This window comes from Hyperoodon ampullatus (assembly GCF_949752795.1).
Source record: "Hyperoodon ampullatus genome assembly, chromosome: 1".
NCBI classification, from domain to species: Eukaryota; Metazoa; Chordata; class Mammalia; order Artiodactyla; family Ziphiidae; genus Hyperoodon; species Hyperoodon ampullatus.
Window position 1 is genome coordinate 215,603,446 of NC_136914.1, and position 22,030 is coordinate 215,625,475.

Sequence of the window (22,030 nt, forward strand, 5' to 3'; positions counted from 1 at the left end):
AGATGAAAAGAACATACAGAAAAGAAATTCCTTTCAATAACAATGGTAACTTGAAAAATATTAGTCATTAGACTACCTTTTTTAGACTTTAAGATACTAAAATAAAACACTAAATAATGCTTTTTCTAAGATGTATTTAAAGAAAATTCAGTTACCAAACACTAATGAAATTGGTTTTTAGCTATGGTAAGAACTTGTTGGTTAGAGTTATTAAGTTGGTCCCTTACCAGACAAACAAATAACATCATCGGTATCAGAATTTCAGAGAAATTTTCCTAAATCTTTTCAAAGAATGAGAAGAAAATGTTGTATTATTAATATAATTCATTTTTTCCAAAATGACATTAAAATATCATCATTTGAGTTGTCTGAAAACAACACGAATTACATAATAGTTTCACAGTATACTGGGACTACATGTTGAAAAAGGTATCCACACCATTAAACAGAGAAAAGAAAAACTACATTAAAAAGCAAAAATTATATATTCAAAAAGTACAGGAAAGTCATCAAAAATTGAAATTATGTTGAGGAAATACAAAAACTTAACATAGCTATGAAGACAACTCATTGTTTCTTCCTTGTGGGGGATCATGGTTTTGATTTCAGGGTTTTTAGGGGGTTTTTTTATTCATTTATTTTTGGCTGCGTTGGGTCTTGGTTGCTGCCTGCAGGCTTTCTCTAGTTGTGGCAAGTGGGGGCTACCCTTCGTTGTGGTGCGCAGGCTTCTCATTGCAGGGGCTTCTCGTTGCAGAACACGGGCTCTAGGCACACAGGCTTCATTAGTTGTGGCGCATGGGCTCAGGAGTTGTGGCACGTGGGCTCAGTAGTTGTGGCACACGGGCTTAGTTGTTCCGCGGCATGTGGGATCTTCCCAGACCAGGGCTCAAACCTGTGTCCCCTGCACTGGCAGGCGGATTCTTAACCACTGCGCCACCAGGGAAGTACTGGTTTTGGTTTTTAATTGGACAAGTATGAACAGAAGTAAGGAAGAAACATTCAATTTTTAATTTACACATTTGAGAATTGTTTGTATGTTTACAAGGTATATATCTTCCTTTTGTAACTAAAAAGGTAAACTAAATTAACTTCAAAAATTGATTTCTGAGCAGAAGCAAGAAGAACTGCAATCCTGCAGCCTGTGAAACAAAAACCACATTCACAGAGAGACAGACAAGATGAAAAGGCAGAGGGCTATGTACCAGATGAAGGAACAAGATAAAACCCCTGAAAAACAACTAAATGAAGTAGAGATAGGCAACCTTCCAGAAAAAGAATTCAGAATAATGATAGTGAAGATGATCCAAGACCTCGGAAAAACAATGGAGGCAAAGATCGAGAAGATGCCAGAAATGTTTAACAAAGACCTAGATTTAAAGAACAAACAAACAGAGATGAGCAATACAATAACTGAACTGAAAACTACACTAGAAGGAATCAACAGCAGAATAACTGAGGCAGAAGAACGGATAAGTGACCTGGAAGACAGAATGGTGGAATTCACTGCTGCAGAACAGAATAAAGAAAAAAGAATGAAGAAATGAAGACAGCCTAAGAGACCACTGGGGCAACATTAAATGCCATCTGCATTATAGGGGTCCCAGAAGGAGAAGAGAGAGAGAAAGGACCAGAGAAAACATATGAAGAGATTATAGTTGAAAACTTCCCTAACATGGGAAAGGAAATAGCCACTCAAGTCCAGGAAGCTCAGCGAGTCCCATACAGGATAAACCCAAGGAGACACATGCCAAGACACATAGTAATCAAATTAGCAAAAATTAAAAACAAAGAAAAATTACTGAAAGCAGCAAGGGAAAAATGACAAATAACATACAAGAGAACTCCAGTAAAGTTAACAGCTGATTTCTCAGCAGAAACTCTACAAGCCAGAAGGGACTGGCATGATATACTTAAAGTGATGAAAGGGAAGAACCTACAACCAAGATTACTCTACTTGGCAAGCATCTCATTCAGATTTGATGGAGAAATCAAAAGCTTTACAGACAAGCAAAAGCTAAGAGATTTCAGCACCACCAAACCAGCTCTACAACAAATGCTAAAGGAACTTCTCTAAGTGGGAAACACAAGAGAAGAAAAGGACCTACAAAAACAAACCCAAACCAATTAAGAAAATGGTCATAGGAACATACATATCGATAATTACCTTAAACGTGAATGGATTAAATGTTCCAAGCAAAAGACACAGGCTTGCTGAATGTATACAAAAACAAGACCCATCTATATGCTGTCTACAAGAAACCCACTTCAGACCTAGGGATACATACAGACTGAAAGTGAGGGGATGGAAAAAGATATTCCATGCAAATGGAAATCAAAAGAAAGCTGGAGTAGCAATACTCATATCAGATAAAATAGACTTTAAAATAAAGAATGTTATAAGAGACAAGGAAGGACACTACATAATGATAAAGGGATCAATCCAAGAAGAAGATATAACAATTATAAATATACATGCACCCAACATAGGAGCACCTCAATACATAAGGCAACTGCTAACAGCTATAAAAGAGGAAATCGACAGTTAAATCAATAATAATGGGGGACTTTAACACCTCACTTACACCAATGGACAGATCATCCAAAATGAAAATAAATAAGGAAACAGAAGCTTTAAATGACACAATAGAGCAAATAGATTTCATTGATATTTATAGAACATTCCATGCAAAAACAACAGAATACACTTTCTTCTCAAGTGCACACAGAACATTCTCCAGGATAGATCACATCTTGGGTCACAAATCAAGCCTCAGTAAATATAAGAAAACTGAAATCATATCAAGCATCTTTTCTGACCACAAGGCTATGAGATTAGAAATGAATTACAGGGAAAAAAACATAAAAAACACAAACACATGGAGGCTAAACAATACGTTACTAAATAACCAACAGATCACTGAAGAAATCAAAGAGGAAATCAAAAAATACCTAGACACAAATGACAGTGAAAACACAACGATCCAAAACCTATGGGATGCAGCAAAAGCAGTTCTAATAGGGAAGTTTATAGCTATACAAGCCTACCTCAAGAAACAAGAAAAATCTAAAATAAACAATCTAACCTTACACCTAAAGGAACTAGAGAAAGAAGAACAAACAAAACCCAAAGTTAGCAGAAGGAAAGAAATCATAAAGACCAGAGCAGAAATAAATGAAATAGAAAATAAGAAAACAATAGCAAAGATCAATAAAACTAAAAGCTGGTTTTTTGAGTAGATAAACAAAATTGACAAACCATTAGCCAGACTCATCAAGAAAAAGAGGGAGAGGACTCAAATCAATAAAATTAGAAATGAAAAAGGAGAAGTTACAACAGACACTGCAGAAATACAAAGCATCCTAAGAGACTACTACAAGCAACTCTATGGCAATAAAATGGACAACCTGGAAGAAATGGATGAATTCTTAGAAAGGTATAACCTTCTAAGACTGAACCAGGAAGAAATAGAAAATATGAACAGACCAATCATAAGTAATGAAATTGAAACTGTGATTAAAAATCTTCCAACAAACAGAAGTCCAGGACCAGATGGCTTCACAGGTGAATTTAGAGAAGAGCTAACACCCATCCTTCTAAAACGCTTACAAAAAATTGCAGAGGAAGGAACACTCCCAAACACATTCTATGAGGCCACCATCACCCCGATACCAAAACTAGACAGAGATACTACAAAAAAAGAAAATTACAGACCAATAACTCATGAATATAGATGCAAAAATCCTCAACAAAATACTAGCAAACAGAATCCAACAACACATTAAAGAGATCATACACCATGATCAAGTGGGATTTGTCCCAGGGATGCAAGGATTCTTCAATATACGCAAATCAATCAATGTGATACATATTAACAAACTGAAGAATAAAAACCATATGATCATCTCAATAGATGCAGAAAAAGCTTTCGACAAAATTCAACACCCATTTATGATAAAAACTCTCCAGAAAGTGGGCATAGAGGGAACCTACCTCAACATAATAAAGGCCATATACGACAAACTCACAGCAAACATCATTCTCAATGGTGAAAAACTGAAAGCATTTCCTCTAAGATCAGGAACGAGACAAGGATGTCCACTCTCACCACTATTATTCAACACAGTTTTGGAAGTCCTAGCCACGGCAATCAGAGAAGAAAAAGAAATAAAAGGAATACAAATTGGAAAAGAAGAAGTAAAACTGTCACTGTTTGCAGATGACATGATACTATACATAGAGAATCCTAAAGAGGCCACCTGAAAACTACTAGAGCTAATCAATGAATTTGGTAAAGTTGCAGGATACAAAATTAATGCACAGAAATCTCTACATTCCTATACACTAATGATGAAAAATCTGAAAGAGAAATTAAGGAAACTCTCCCATTTACCACTGCAACAAAAAGAGTAAAATACCTAGGAATAAACCTACCTAGGGAGACAAAAGACCTCTATGCAGAAAACTATAAGACACTGATGAAAGAAATTAAAGATGATACAAACAGATGGAGAGATCTACCGTGTTCTTGGATTGGAAGAATCATTATTGTGAAAATGACTATACTACCCAAAGCAATCTACAGATTCAATGCAATCCCTATCAAATTACCAGTGGCATTTTTTATAGAACTAGAACAAAAAATCTTAAAATCTGTATGGAGACACAAAAGACCCCGAATAGCCAAAGCAGTCTTGAGGGAAAACAATGGAGCTGGAGGAATCAGACTCCCTGACTTCAGACTATACTACAAAGCTACAGTAATCAAGACAATATGGTACTGGCACAAAAACAGAAATATACATCAATGGAACAAGATAGAAAGCCCAGAGATAAACCCACACACCTATGGTCAACTAATCTATGACAAAGGAGGCAAGGACAGACAATGGAGAAAAGACAGTCTCTTCAATAAGTGGTGCTGGGAAAACTGGACAGCTACATGTAAAAGAATGAAATTAGGACACTCCCTAACACTATCCACAAAAATAAACTCAAAATGGATCACAGACCTAAATGTAAGACCAGACACTATAAAACTCTTAGAGGAAAACATAGGAAGAACACTCTTTGACATAAATCACAGCAAGATCTTTTTTGACCCACCTCCTAGAGTAATGGAAATAAAAACAAAAATAAACAAATGGGACCTAATGAAACTTCAAAGCTTTTGCACAGCAAAGGAAACCATAAAGAAGATGAAAAGACAACCCTCAGAATGGGAGAAAATATTTGCAAATGAATCAACGGACAAAGGATTAATCTCCAAAATATATAAGCAGCTCATGCAGCTCAATATTTAAAAAACAAACAACCCAATCCAAGAATGGGCAGAAGACCTAAATAGACATTTCTCCAAAGAAGACATACAGATGGCCAAGAGGCACATGAAAAGCTGCTCAACATCACTAATTATTAGAGAAATGCAAATCAAAAGTACAATGAGGTATCACTTCACACCAGTTAGAATGGGTATCATCAGAAAATCTACAAACAACAAATGCTGGAGAGGGTGTGGAGAAAAGGGAACTCTCCTGCACTGTTGGTGGGAATGTAAAATATAGCCACCATGGAGAACAGTATGTAGGTTCCTTAAAAAACTAAAAATAGAACTACCATATGATCCAGCAATCCCACTACTGGGCATATACCCTGAGAAAACCGTAATTCAAAAAGACACATGCACCCCAGTGTTCATTGCAGCACTATTTACAATAGCCAGGTCATGGAAGCAACCTAAATGCCCATCAACAGAGAAATGGATAAAGAAGATGTGGTACATATATACAACGGAATATTACTCAGCCATAAAAAGGAACAAAACTGGGTCATTTGTTGAGACGTGGATGTATCTAGAGACTGTCACATAGAATGAAGTAAGTCAGAAAGAGAAAAACAAGTATCGTATATTAACGCATGTATGTGGAACCTAGAAAAATGGTACAGATGAACTGGTTTGCAGGGTAGAAGCTGAGACACAGATGTAGAGAACAAACGTATGGACACCAAGGGGGGAAAGTGGCGGGGGGGAGGGGGTGATGGTGGGATGAACTGGGAGATTGGGATTGACATGTATACACTTATGTGTATAAAACTGATGACTAATAAGAACATGCTGTATAAAAAATAAAATTAAATTAAAAAATAATAAAAAAAAGAAAAGCACTGTCAAATACACAAAGTTTGGCAAAATGAAAATCGAAAAAAAAATTGATTTCTACACCTCTACACTGTACACTCCAACAGGGCAAGGATCATATTTGCTTTCTTCACCATTATATTCCCACTATCTACACACTGTTTGGCTTACCAGATGTTTGCTGAATGCACTAAAGAACAAAACGCAAAAGTGGTACTTCTCTGGTTAAGCTAAGTCGTGTACCTTTTAACCGTAGTTATCTGTTGAAAACCTGAGAATCTGTAAACCGTGAAAAGGGAAGATACACTAGTTCTGATCTAGCTTTATCTTTTCTTCTCACTACTGTGTAGATCAAACCTAGATATTGTACAATCATTGAGCACTGTTGCAAATACTTATGCTACCAGTAATGTAAGTGCCACCGCTCTTGCTTTCTCTCCTCAAACTTCTCTCTCCTCATTCTGGGTTAATATGTCAGCATTATTGTTTCCACCAATCACTACCAAGTGGGTGGCAGACTGAATCATTCATTCTTTTTTTTTTTTTTTTTCCCTGCAGTACGCGGGCCTCTCACTGTTGCGGCCTCTCCTGTTGCAGAGCACAGGCTCCGGACGCCCAGGCTCAGCGGCCATGGCTCATGGGCCCAGCCGCTCCGCAGCATGTGGGATCTTCCCGGACCGGGGCACGAACCCGTGTCCCCTGCATTGGCAGGCGGACTCTCAACCACTGCGCCACTGCGCCACCAGGGAAGCCCAAGTTCCATTATTTATATATGCTGCAGCTTTTTCCAAAGGGCTCTAACACACTTCAATTTTTTTTTTCTTCCTTCCAGGAAATAAGAGAACAGTACTTACTCACCTTTCATTAAACTCTCTGAGTAAAATGAATCATAATATTTCAAATCAGACCTTCTCAGGCTAAATCTTTTGTAGAGTTCATTGCTAGCACAGCTACATTCAAGCACAGAAAAACTCCTGCACAAAACCATAATCTGATCTTCAAATGTCATTCCCATAACCCCATGCTTTGTCTTCCTTCTACACCTTGGATACGTCCACCTAAGAATGTTTTATATTTCCTTAGCTACTTTCCTTGAACCTGCAGTATGCACACAGATTCAAAATATTTACACATGATGGAAATCTCATGCACATCAGCTCCATATCATGAGCTGTTACAGTTCCGCCAACTGGTGCCTCATCATTTCCCTGGAAACCAGTCCCAGAGCCATGGAATACCCAATAACCACATGGCAACAAAGTTAAGGCCAGAACACGAGAAGCTCAAAGCTTATCTCTAACATGAGAGAAAAGTCATTACTCTGGAGAAAGGCTCAGATAATGGATGTGTAACATGACAATGTTCCACAGCAAGCAGAAGAATCAACTCACAGAATGAGAGCACTGAATGGCAGCTGAAGAGAAATACGAAGACCATGATGTTGTTATTTCAGATGGTATACTGAGATGTAACCTAGATTCTTACGGCTACTGGAAACATGCAAAAATAATGTACTCAAGCTGGACTTTCCCTCACAAGTTATGGGATGGGTATCCCTAAATATAATTTCTTTCCCTGACATAGCATTTTATAGTTTACAAAATTCTTTTGAAAAATTGTGCCATCTGATTTTAAAATCCACTTGTTTAGGTTGGTAACATCACCCATTTTATAGATGGTGAAAGTGAAGCCCAAAGAGGCTAAGGGACTGCTAATAACTGCTAGTAACATACAACTACTAACTGAATGACATGGCCAAAATTTAAACCCAGATCTTCCGACACCAAGTTCAATGAATGTGATACTATTCCATAGCTCCCTAAATCAGGTGATCCGTAATTCAAAGTGACAACTGCTTATTCAACTTCAAAAAATATTTTTATATGTCATCTGCAAAGTTCCTTAAAATATAAAAATGAAATACGAAGTCTCTGCAAGATATTTACCTCTTGTGCAAACGACTCTGCTTTCTTTCGAAGGTCCTTCTCCAGTTCCAAGTTCACTTGCATTTCCTCATACTCTTCTACTGCTAGCATGGACACTTGAGAAGACAAGGAAAAGAAAATGGACAATACGCCACACAGATTATCAGGAATACGGATGAAAAATGGTGACGAAAAGATTCCTTATTCAGGCATATAAGCACCCACTTTCATTGCTGGTTGGAGTATAAATTGGTAAGACCTTTTTAGAGGGCAACTTGGCAATATGAATCTAAAATCTAAAACTATTCATACCCTTTGACTCAACAATTCCACTTTTAGGAATGTATTTATTCTTCTAAAAGAATAAATCATGAACATATACAGAGATTTAATTGCAAGGGTGCTCTCTGCATCGTTGCTGAAAACAGTGAAATAATCTAGATGGTCTAACACTGAAGGATCAGTAACTAAAGTATGTTGTGTACAAGAAATATTCTGCCATCAAAATTACATTGTAGAGGCATATTTACTGAATGGAAAGACATTCATGATATATGTTTTAAATGAGTTCATTTTTGTTTTTTAAAAGTCACATACAAAACACGTCAACAAGGATTTCACTGAAGAGGAAACATGTGAAAGGCCAATTACCACCTGCATTAGTAACCAAGGAAAAGGAAAGTAAAACCATAGCTACCTTTTTATACTCACCAAAGAGGCAACTGGCAAAAATTTAAAAGTATAGATATATCAAGTTGGGAGAGAATACAGAACAATGGAAACAAATACACTGTTAACAGGAGTATAATATAAACTTATAGATCTACTTTTAAAATAATTTGGCATTATGTAGTGAAATTGAAGATAAAATTTTACCTTTGGCATATATCTTAGTGAAACTCTTGGATATGTGCACCAGAAGACATGTATAAGAATTTTCATAACAGCATGACTTGGAATAGCAAAAAAACTGGAAAAAACTCAAACATTCACCAAATGGATACTGGATAAATGAATTTTGGTATAGACATTGAATGAAATATTATACAGCAGTGAAAATAAACATACCACAGCAATACCCTTCAACATGATGAACTGGACAAACACAAAAAGTAGCAGAAGGACATATGCAAAATGATATCATTTATATAAAGTTCAAAAACATGCAAAATTAAATAATATGCTGTTTAGGGATATATATATATCTGACAAAACTATAAATAAAAGCAATGATAAAAGTCCAAGGAAGGAACACAAGTAGAGACTGATGTTCAGGGGCTTGTAAAGCACCGATGGGCAAAAAAGATACTTCTTTTGTTGGTATTTTATTTATACTCCATATACATTATAAACATATTTAATAAACAATTCAATGTACATATATAGGTTTTTTGATTGAAATATAGTTGATGTACAATATTGTATGTTATAGGTGTACAATATAGTGATTCACCATTTTTAAAGGTTATGCTCCATTTATAGTTATTATAAAATATTGGCTATATTTCCTGTGTTGTACAATATACCCTTGTAGCTTATTTTATACATAATAGTTTGTACCTCTTAGTCCCCTACCCATAAATTGCCCCTCCCCCCTTTCCTCTCCTGGAAGAATAAACACTAAAATGTTAATAGTGCTTATCGCTGGACTGTAAGGGTTGAGTTCTATTTTTTTTTCTTTTCCCATATAAATCTATACTTTCCACCAAAAAAGTATGTTATTTGAATAAAAAGAAAAAATGTACATCTGTAAGTTATTTCAAAGTGTTCTCCATGTTTATAAAGAAGAGGAACAGCCTTAGATCCATATGGGCCCAGGTCAGAGCTTTGAATTAAAGAATCACTGTGGACAGAAATCTTCAAAGGGACTATACTGTCGAATAGGAGCAACATGAATTCTTTCCTACCTTTTGATATTTTGTGACCTATTCTGTTAAATAATGATGTAGACGGGACAGAGGGAGTGATGATGCCATTACGAACTAGGAACCACATAGGTGGACAGCACACTAGTCTCTCCATTGGCTTCCAGCAAGGCACTTTCAATCCTGAGCTGAGTCATGTCAATAAAAACCTTTAAAAAGGCTCTCTTAATGGCAGCTTTCACAAACTGTTCCTCCAGGGCACTTCAGTCCTAACTGATTAAGGACTGGTTTGCTGCGTAATGACATAGAATTTCAAACTCTGTACTCGGTCAATCTACTGCGCGTCCTCAGAGGAAAGACTAATAGTCTTACTCAAGTAAAGCAATGAAGTGGTGTTTTGTGATGTGAATTACAGGTCCCTGAGAGCTAAATGATTTTCAAACCTATTTAAAAAAAAGAAACTTCACAAAGAAAACAAAGAAGATTATGACTATCTGAGGCCCTGGGCAAGATAATTGACTTTCTATTCTATGTCCAGAACACTATAATAAAAAGTGAATTTTCACATGACCTGGCCCTCTTGGATTCTGAAAGAAATTCGGTTGGTCCTAGTCATGTATTTATTTATATAATCTCTCTCTTCCTAGATAAGGGTCTCCCTGAAGGCAAGGTCCATGATATTAACCTCTGCAGAGCCCTCTGTTTCTAGCACAGTGCATCACGACTGAAAATTCTTCTACACCATTTCTATCTTCTTAAATGCACAAAAGGCAGAGGAAATGTTACAACCTAGTGCGTCTCCCACACTTAGCTACAAGGTCCTTTATTTACTAAAAAAAAAAAGTCTCAATTCATGAATGACACAAAGATGGAGAACTACCACCAATAACAAGAGGGAAGGCCCTGGGTCTGAAAGGTTTCCTTTTAGTGTTGTAGCTTCTGAACTAGGAAAGACAGTGGCTGAGGGAAAAAAGGAGAACAAAAAGCATAGCAAGTCCCCTCCCTAAGAATTATGTTTGCAGAACTGCACTTTGCTCCTTTGCCCTAAACCAGGGGGCATAAGAAATGGTCCCATGAGACTTGATGCTGTGTTTTATGACAAGGATGATGGAATCAAATTACACAGAATTTTCTCTAGAAGTAGCCTCTGGAGAAAGGTCCTCCTCACCATGAGACCAGGTCTGCTTCTCCTGACCAACAGGTAAATTTTTATGTGATTCATAAAAATGATCATGAATCTCTCATCACTCTGGCTCATAGACAGCTGAGAGCCAGACTTCAGGCACACAGGCAGGAAATGTGCAAGAACTCGGAGTAAGTAATAAGCACTTTGTACATTAACACATATTCTCACTTTCCCTTTGTCCCATTTTCCATATCCTCTTAATTTAAAAGTTTTTCACATAATGTTACATGTATTTATGTAGATATCATAATCTCTCCTGGATCGAAGAGAGGTTTACCAATTAACCTACCAGATATATAAATACTGAGGGGATAGCCAATATGGCCACGGTCCCAGGATATATGTAGGACAAAAGAGTATTTAGGTTTGAAGTTTCAAAATGAGTGGGTCATGAATTCTTCAAGCAAAAGCACTTTTAAATGTCCCCAGACTCTCAGGTAGGTGGTAAAAGAATAGGAATGAGAGAGACTCATTGCTAGAAGTTAGGAAAACACAATATAGAAGATTTCTGCTACAAGAATCTTTAGACACCAGTATAAAACAACACAAAATATATATAAACAAAATAAATTACATATATATTTGAGGAAAAAGACTGGAAATACATACCTCTATTACATTTTTCTAAGACTTTTCTCTGTTCAAGAACTTCCGAATTTAAAACATCTTTTTCTTGTTTAACTTTATTTACCTAAAAATGTGATATTTTGAGGGGAGAAAACATCCAAAATTGTAAAACATGATATATGATGATGTGTGATACTTAAATTGCTGTTCAACTTTCAACACGATGTTACATTAAAGTAGTAATTGGCTTCACTGTGCTAGGCTTCTATTAAAATGTCTTTAAAGCCTCAAAGTAACTATTTAATTTAGGATGTACATCTGGAACTTCTTTACATATTCCAAAGAGTATTGGCATTGGTCCCTAAATATGGCAGTGTTCTAGCCGTCCAGTGCAAATGACTGACATTTTTAATGCAAAAATCCAATTAGACTGCACCCAGAAAATACTTGAATCATTTAATCAGAGAGCCAATATTCAATTTGGGTATTCATTTTAAACTCTGATGACATTTGGCTTAAGTAAAACATACATAAATTTTTTAAATAAAAAAGACTTTGAACTTTGACTTTTGGCTTAAACAAAATACATATGAAAATCCCCCCCCCAAAACTTAAATTTCTGAAATAATTTTTGGCATCTATCAATAGGAAAAGAGAATATCATAGTATAGTTTTAAAAAAAGAATGTAGAGTTACATGTACCAAGTGGATAAATCTCAAAAGCATTATGTTGAATTATAAAAGCAGGTTTATATAGTTAAAAACACTCAAAATACTAGGTATTGTTGTAAAAATGTAAATATATGCATTGAAATGATAAAAAAACAAGTTCAGAATAATGGTTGTTTAAGGAAACAGTGCAGGGAGTGAGGAGAATGCAGTTAGGGAGAGATGCACACGGGTTTCAATACTATGCTAATGTTTTATGTATTAAACTACATAGTAGGCATATGGAGGTTCGTTATTTTGTTTTTTACACTTTTCAGATGTCTGAAGTAGTCATAATAAAGATACCTTCTGAAATGGCTTCCAATAACACCTCTAAGTGGGAGGGGACGGAATCATCAATAAATAATTATAATTGAGGATTGGAATGCATCAAAATGTCTTTCTTTCTCTCCTGTGGTTATACTCAAGAAACAAGCTAAGGTAATGGTCCCTGAAACAAACCCTGAACCCATCAGCACTCCCAGATGGTCTGTGAACTGGTTTCTTTTGGTATAAGCTATACTGTTGTTTTCGGTTTAAATGAGTAGCTGGTATACACTGTTCAACGCTTCTAAAACGTCATCATACTTCTTCCCACTCACACTTACTGCCACAATAAGTAAAAGCAACTGGGGCTGGGAGGTTGGTGGTCACTGCTTTCCAACCTTTTTCACATTATGGCCCTTAAGAATATGTGTATGGGAACTGGGGTAACTGAAAGAGGCTGCTCACTGAAGGGGTCAATACCCTGGCATACCTGTAAGCCATCTGAAGGATATCAAGGTGCTACACACATCAGTTGGGAAGCCTTGGGCAACAGACTCTGAGAACCACTGATACAAGTTAAACGAGACTGCAAAGGCAGATCCTTGAAGCCTCATGCAAAGAAGGCTAATTATGCGCTCCTGCTCTTAAAGACAATTCAAAAGGAAAAGTAAAAAGATTCTCCAAATACCCACTTGAACCCATTCTACCATCTATCATATATGCCTGTGTTGGAGGTACAGAGGGGGATAGCCTTTCCCAGCTGAGTCAGCCCTCCATCAGTGAAGCAAAATCATTCTTCACCAGCAGCAACAAAGTGTATGACTTAAATGCAGATATCACTGTCACAAATCTGCCTCACAGTGAAACACGAGGGACAACAGGAAACACTTCAATGTTATTTTACTATTTTATTTCTTGAGCTAGACAGTGGGTACATGAATGTTCATGATCTTATTTTCTATACCTTTTTGTATGTCTGAAATAGTGGGGACAAGAGAAGATTAAAATTGGTATATGGTTCTCAGGACAGAAATTAGCTTCCAACAGCAAGTTTTTGACTTAGCCTGTCCCCACACACCTTAAAACACTAAAGGTCTTGCCTTTCGGGCCTAAGATACATACTTCTTCAATTACTTCTACAAGTTTGCTCTTGAGATTTTCCAGTTCAATGGCTAATATCTTCTTTTCCTCCTGAACAGATACAATTTGATCTCGAAGTTCTGCATTTTTAAAGAAAAAAATAAGAAAAAAAGCCTTATTTTTAAAAGAAGAAACCAATCTTGTCAGAAGAATTGAAAATGCCAATCCATGTGCAGCTTATGGTCAAAGTTATTCCACAATTAAAAGGAAAATGAAGTAGCAAAAAACAATGGAAATATCACTTCTCCCCCCGCCCCACCAAATATAGCTATGTTTCTAAAATTTTGTATCAGGCACGCTCACTATGTTAAATATACTAGATCATGTTTTCTCTGCAATATATCAAACCTGTATTCTAGGAAACTATCTGGCATTTTAGAAGTAGAATTTTTTTAAGCTTTCAGCAAAACAAATTAAGGCACTGTACTAATTTCTTTTTTATTTTATAATGGCCATGGGCTTTTGTCACAATGCAATACAAACAAACTGGGCAGCTAATAATTTGGAGATTTTGATTTAAAGAAAAAAATCCTGACTTGCTGCCAATTTACAGCCCTTAAACATTATAAAGTTAATGTGTATTTAATAGATGTATCATGTGATCTTGCCTTACAGCACTACTTGGGGACCACCGCAGTTACTTAATACCACATACTGCTTTTAGCTCATTGCCTGAATCATATGGGAAGTTCTTGGAGGGCAGAGACTAAGCAATTTGGGGAGGTATCTTCCCCAAAGATTCCAACAGAGAACCAGACTAACCGGAGGTGTCTGCTAAATATATTTTTATTCATTCTTACTTTCATTTAACAAAAATATCTTATTACACAGTCCTATCCTTTAGAAGTTTATAGGCAAACTGACTGCCTCTGTCAAGACAATGCTTTCAAAAGTGCCTAATCCCAAACAAGAAAGTACTCATAACGCTATACATCCATCATGATTCTCAACCAGGCCACCCCCTGTGAAAATAATCAGAATTTTTTCCAAAGTAGGAACCAGGCATCAATATTTTTTGAAATTATCATGTAATTCCAATGTGCAACCAGGGTTCAGAAGCATTATCCTAACAGGAGTCAAAAACATGCTCAATAATTAAGCCAGGGATCCTACCCTTGATTTGCTTCTGACACTGTACTGAGACACAAGTCTCGGCAGCACCCTCAGGGTCCATGGTTGAATCTTCATCATCAATGTTGATCTCTTCAGTTATTACATCTGGCCCCAGCTTGGCCATGTATAACATGCTGATTCTTTTCAATGCTTTATTTTCTTTATTTAGCTAAGGCAAATATAAAGACAGTTATTTTAACAGCAGTCAAATGAGTGTCTTGCCACCTAGAGGGGTGGGATAGGGAGGGTGGGAGGGAGACATAAGAGGGAAGAGATATGGGGATATATGTATACGTATAGCTGATTCACTTTGTTATAAAGCAGAAACTAACACACCATTGTAAAGCAATTATACTCCAATAAAGATGTTTAAAAAAATGAGTGTCTTGGATTTTTAAACAATAGACAAATTAAGTGTATTTTTTTCTTGCACATTCATCAACATTCACAGCATGAAGTAACAATTAGAAGAGTCATTAAATGAGGTTTTTTTATAATTTCTAATATTAAACTTATTACTTTAAGTAAGACCTATGCCTTATAGCCAGCAGCATGTGAAAATGCTAGTTATAAATGATAAATACAAGAAGAATTGAGATAAAACACCAGTACAGATTAAATAAAATTTCAATTTATTCACAGTCATTAAAAGTCTTAATTTAAGACACTTTCTTTCAAGCAAATATTTTGTTTGATGCTGTGCTGTGAATATCTTTTAAATGTTTGTTTGCCTGGCACTCTCTGTTTTCTGTACACTGACACTCCTCTTCACTGTTCCAAATGATTTCTATGGGAACAGCCAAGTTCTCCCAAAGCACAACCTACCACTTTGGCCATAGCTATAATAATTAGTCCAGGAATTAGGCACATAATCCAAGCTTGGTCAATTAGATCCCTTCTCAGAAATTTGGACACTGGAACAGAGAGATGAATTCCTTTCCATGTGTCTGGATATACAGTAGCTACTGGCAACCACATTACACTAGTCAATTGAGGAACAGAGAAAGGCAGTCCACAGCAAAGCCAAAATGGAGCCAATGTGTAGGAGAGACAGAGAAAAGCAACAGACACAGGGTTTGCCACAGGGCTCCAGTCCATTCCTAAAACGCTCCTAGCTCATGGATTCTATGGGATTCTCCAATATCCCTCTGAACAAATTCCTACTTTTTTTTTCCTTTTCTTGCTTAAACTAGTTCAAAATATGTTTCTATCTGTACATAGAGTTCTAATAATACACGATAGAAGAAAGTTCAAGATACGTTTCTATTATCTCTATCTAATTCACTGCAGATAAAGGAATCCTAATTCATTAATGTATTTGTTATCCCCTGATGTAAAAATGAGTTGGTTATCAATTATCGTTACCTTCTTCAGCTCCTGTGTTTATGTGCATATAAATGTTAGTACAAGGCACACATGAAGACTAAAATTGATCCAAAGTCCACAGAAGGAAAATATGGTTTTGCTTATGTGTTCTCTTCACAAGACTAAAATATAAAAGGTCTTCTCTTATTTGAGTAGAAAGTATTTCGTATATTGATTTCTCTAGCATAAAATATAAGATATAGAAATGTGTTTGCATTTACTAAGGGCCGTTGGCCATCAAGACAAGTTCTTAATTTAATAACAGACATTGGAAATAAACACAGACAGAAACAATTCACTGGAAAGCTAAATGCCCTTCACTGCTGTAAACCTTATGCCAGAATAAGATGTTTAGTATGGTATTTGTCTGGCTTTGGTTCTTCATTTGTGATCATGATTAGGACCCTTCAGGGTTCCTCTCAGGGAAAGCCCAGCCCATTTCAATTTGGGAGATCTGATTCTTACCCCAATAATATGGAAACTAAATATACCCCAAGTAGCGTGGTCTGGAACACAACAACATTCCCTAGAGTATTCCCTGACCTCTCTGGGGAATCAGGAAGAATCACTTAGAAATGGCTATGAACCATTCCACAGATTCTTCCTGGGAAGGATGGCGAGATCTATTAAGGGAATCAGACACAGACCTTTATTCCCAGTTCCCAGCCCATAGCTCCAGCTTCTAGCTCTCCATATTTTTTTTTTTTTTTTTTGCGGTACGCAGGCCTCTCACTGCTGTGGCCTCTCCCGTTGCGGAGCACAGGCTCCGGACGCGCAGGCTCAGCGGCCATGGCTCACGGGCCCAGCCGCTCGGTGGCATGTGGGATTCTCCCGGACCGGGGCACAAACCTGTGTCCCCTGCATCGGCAGGCGGACTCTCAACCACTGCGCCACCAGGGAAGCCCTACATATTATATTAGAGGATCAGGGATAAGATATAAGACCCATGATTTCCCAATCCTCTTCCTTCAGATGGAAAATTCAAGTAAACACTGTTGTGGGTTCTTTGAACCATGAATGCTAGAGCATGGCACTAGACGCTCAAGGACCATCGTCAATTCTCAAATGATGACATCTTTTCTGAATGCAAGGAGAAAAGAACAATTTAAGAAAAACTCAAGTGAAAAAACTCAAGACTTAGTTTGTAATTCTGCCTCCTAATATTTAAACTAATGGTTCCCAGCCCTGCACATTACCATCTGTAGAGTTTTTTTTTAAAAAAAAACTCCCAACATGCAGGCCCTCACCAGACCAAAATCTCTGGCAGTAGAGCCCAGCATAGCACTTTTTCAGGGCTTCCCAGGTGATTCTAATGTACACCAATACTACAGATAATTGACATAGAGGAATGCAGTACTTGAGTATGCATTTCTATAAAATTAGTATAGCAGAGTTAAGAATTCAGCTCTGCAATCAAATTCTGTCTCTGCCTCTAGAATAATCTTTCAGTGTCAGTTTTCTCATCAGCTAACTAAGGATAACAATAGTCTCTATCCCATAATATGAAGATTAAATGAGATATATATAAAGAATTTAATATAGTGAACGACAAACAGTAAAAATTCAGCAAATATTAGCTATTAGTAACAAAAGAGGTTTAGTTTGTGTGTCTAATTTTCCTCTGAAAGTCATTTATCAGCTAGTTTTCTTCAACCAAGGTATTCATCTATACAATGTTTCTTCTCCCAGGATTCTCATGAAAAACTGAAAATACTAATTTTTGCCATCTGGTGCTCCCCAGGCCACCATCGAAGTAATATTTAATAGCATAACAGTTAACAGTTCTGCCCTCAAAAGAGTTTTAATGCCTCTATCAAGCCAGGCACCAAAGTCTACCAGCTACTATTTGGCTGTAATACAATTACTCTATTCAACAAAGTTACTATCTCAAGAAAAAAGCCAAACAAAATTGCAAACATCTTCTCTAAAACAACATTTTCACATTCTGAAAGAAGAAATATAAGACTTATACACATTAAATCTTATAACCATACTAAGTGGAAATTTTTGAGAACTCTGAATTCACAAATTTGGGCTGAGAAATTTCACTGCAGTTATTATTCATCAAGTTATATAGGTTAATGGCATGCTACTTGGGTTTTAGAATCCTTATTAGTTACAAGGCAAAAATAAATCTTTTGTAACCCTACAGTAACAGAATCTTATACTATATTCAAATTTAAATGGAGTTTTTATATTGAGCACAGTTTAATGAATATTTAAAGATACAAAATAAGCAAGTTAAACAGACTTGGATCATACGATTTAAATAACTGGTCTATACTTATCAGTTTAACTTTCACATTTTAGCAAAGCAAAGCATCCACACTTGCTTTTAAGGAAATAATGCAGTCAAATTGTATTTCTGACCCACCTCCTAGAGAAATGGAAATAAAAACAAAAAACAAAAACAAATGGGACCTTATGAAACTTAAAAGCTTTTGCACAGCAAAGGAAACCATAAACAAGACAAAAAGACAACCCTCAGAATGGGAGAAAATATTTGCAAATGAAGCAACTGACAAAGGATTCATCTCCAAAATACACACGCAGCTCATACAGCTCAATATCAAAAAAAAACAAACCCAATCCAAAAATGGGCAGAAGACATAAACAGACATTTCTCCAAAGAAGATATACAGATTGCCAACAAACACATGAAAGAATGCTCAACATCACTAATCATTAGAGAAATGCAAATCAAAACTACAATGAGGTATCACCTCACACCGGTCAGAATGGCCATCATCAAAAAAATCTACAAACAATAAATCCTGGAGAGGGTGTGGAGAAAAGGGAACCCTCTTGCACTGTTGGTGGGAATGTAAATTGATACAGCCACTATGGAGAACAGTATGGAGGTTCCTCAAAAAACTAAAAATAGAATTACCATATGACCCAGCAATCCCACTACTGGGCATGTACCCTGAGAAAACCATAATTCAAAAAGAGTCATGTACCAACCACAATGTTCATCGCAGCACTGTTTACAATAGCCAGGATATGGAAGCAACCTAAGCGTCCATCGACAGATGAATGGATAAAGAAGATGTGGCACATATATACAATGGAATATTACCCAGCCATAAAAAGAAACGAAATTGCGTTATTTGTAGTGAGGTGGATGGACCTAGAGTCTGTCATACAAAGTGAAGTCAGAAAGAGAAAAACAAATACCATATGCTAACACATATATATGGACTCTAAAAAAAAAAAAGGTTCTCATGAACTTAGGGGCAGGACAGGAATAAAGATGAGACGTAGAGAATGGACTTGACAAGGGGAGGGGGAAGGGTAAGCTGGGACGAAGTGAGAGAGTAGCATTAACATATATACAGTACCGTATGTAAAACAGATAGCTAGTGGGAAGCAGCTGCATAGCACAGGGAGATCAGCTCCTGCTTTGTGACCACCTAGAGGGGTGGGATAGGGAGGGTGTGAGGGAGACGCAAGAGGGAAGGGATATGGGGATATATGTATACATATAGCTGATTCACTTTGTTATACAGCAGAAACTAACACAACATTGTAAAGCAATTCTACTCCAATAAAGATGTTAAAAAAATTGTATCATAAGAATTAAACATTCCATTTGTCATTAATTTGAGAGCAAACACTTTAGAAAAATAAGAATTTACAGAAACTCTGTTGCTTAGAAAATGAAAACTACTTCCAAAAATGACAATTAATTCTTAAATCAGGATGTGCTACTTTCATTTATTGATCACACATATAATGAAGTTTCCAAACTTTGCATTCAAAGCTGTAGTATCTTCCACATCCAATGAGCACATCTACAGTGTTTAATTGCATAGGGTTTTTTTGGTTTGTTTTTTATTCTAAAGTTCCTGAGTTCACACCGTATCCTCAAAAACAAACCGTAAGTCCATTTTCAAAAGGGCTTCTTAAAGAAGAGAAGACAAACTATAAGTTAAGGGTCCTACTGTCAATACTAAATTGTAAAAATGACCCTAGAGATTAGTAACACACTGGCTCATAAGCAGGGAGGAATATAACAGTCACCTGGCAGCTTTTTCAACATTCACGTGTCTGGGCCATACTCCTAGAATCAGTGGGTCTGGGGTATTCTTAAGAAATCAACCCTGGTCTACCCTGACAATTATGACATGATAATTGCAGGTTAGAGAGGTGAATTCTCTTGCTCAAAATCAGCTGTTAAATAAAAAAGGGGGGAATAGCAATAAAATTATTTTTTAAGGGGACCAATGATTAAAGTCATCATAAAGAAAGAAAGTCTGTCCCATTCTCACTTTAGTCCTAATTCTAGTTCATCCTGTCATTTAAGATGAGACAATGGCAGTCCAGGGAACAGAATTAACTTGGCCAAAGTCACATATGTCCAAAATTATATAATTAGGAATAAAACCTGTACCTACTGCCTCCCAAACCACTGTTTTCCATAAACTGCCAGTCCTGAGAGGTAGTCAATGCTCTCACTTTGGATGTCCTATTGCAACAGAAATACTTGTTAATAACAAGAGAAAAATACAGAAACTATCCTTAGCCACTACAAGATTCAGAACAGCTAGTATGCTCTGAATACATTTTTTCTACTTGGTCCAAAAGTAAAGGAAATGAAAAGAGAATCCCAACAGTATTATCAACCAGTGAACTCTAGTGATATAGAGAATAGAAATGATATGAGAGCACCCATGTTATCGTTGCTTTTAAAGCAATGGCCTCTATTGCTATATATTCTTCAGACAAATAACAGAAAAGAAGCTATATACACATACTTATATTCTTAGTTAGGTTCTGCCTGTATATCTTATGAAGTCTAATGTAGTGCTGTTATGCAAACAATTAAGCAAATACCTCTAGCAGGCACACTGCTAATGCATACAAATTAAATTGACTGACTTATTGATCTACAGAATTTCAGTTGCATCCAAAGAAATACTCTGGATGTAGGTGGTGGGGGAGAGGGAAGAAACAAAACCAGCATCACTAATGAAATTTGGCTGAAAATTGCTGTAATCCATTTTCTGATGAAGTGGTTCAGATGCATTTTACCCAACCCAAAATACATAAGACAGAGATAAAAACATTCTATAATAATAATGTACTTCTGATGAGATAGAATATAGAAAATTACACACTTGGTAAATTCATCAGCTAGAAGCAATCAGTGGAGCACTGGAGGTCACCCTTAGCATGCCCTCACTTTGCTTTCAAAAATAATCACCTGAACTGTAAGGTCTGAGGCTGACTTTTTCATCTGATTCAAACAGGAAACACTCACTGCTCTTTCATGTCACTCTAGGTTAGTTTTAAACTTGGTTAGCATTTTAACCAAATGCACAGACATTTGGAAAGTCGAGTTCAAAAGACCACTCTGGGACCATTTTCACAGGCAAAAACCACAAATGCTGAAATACACACACACAAATACTTTTTTTTTACAATCAAAATAATCTTTGCATTAAGACAGATATTTACATAATCATATTCCAGGATTCTGAGACCTCTGATGAGGATCATCAGAGCAGACAACTGATTAGAGAACTAGAAAAGCAGAAAAGGATAAAGGCCACTGTTTGGAAAAGCAAGTTGAAATTTAAAAGCTCAGGTAGAATTCCTTTATTTGAAATGTCTCACCTTTGTTGCCAAAGCTTCAGCACTTTCTCGACAAGTCTTCTCTATTTCAAGATGGTTCTGCATAAAATTCACTTCCTCTATAACCATGTGAGAAACTAGGAATGAGGGGGAAAAAGTCTCAGCATTCAGAGATTAGTC

At 36.6% G+C, this 22,030-nt stretch overlaps 1 protein-coding gene across 1 annotated transcript in view; it reads right to left on the minus strand.

Annotated features, from left to right (window-relative positions):
• The window catches only part of SHTN1 (shootin 1), a 100,738-nt gene that overhangs the window by 46,192 nt on the left and 32,516 nt on the right, over positions 1–22,030 (minus strand). Inside the window, exons 4-8 of the mRNA XM_079717947.1 lie at positions 21,893–21,987; positions 14,909–15,077; positions 13,778–13,875; positions 11,723–11,804; positions 8,084–8,178 (exon numbers count right to left, since the gene is read on the minus strand). Of these exons, the coding sequence (XP_079574073.1) occupies positions 8,084–8,178; positions 11,723–11,804; positions 13,778–13,875; positions 14,909–15,077; positions 21,893–21,987 (539 nt within the window). The remainder of the gene's footprint in view (positions 1–8,083; positions 8,179–11,722; positions 11,805–13,777; positions 13,876–14,908; positions 15,078–21,892; positions 21,988–22,030) is intronic.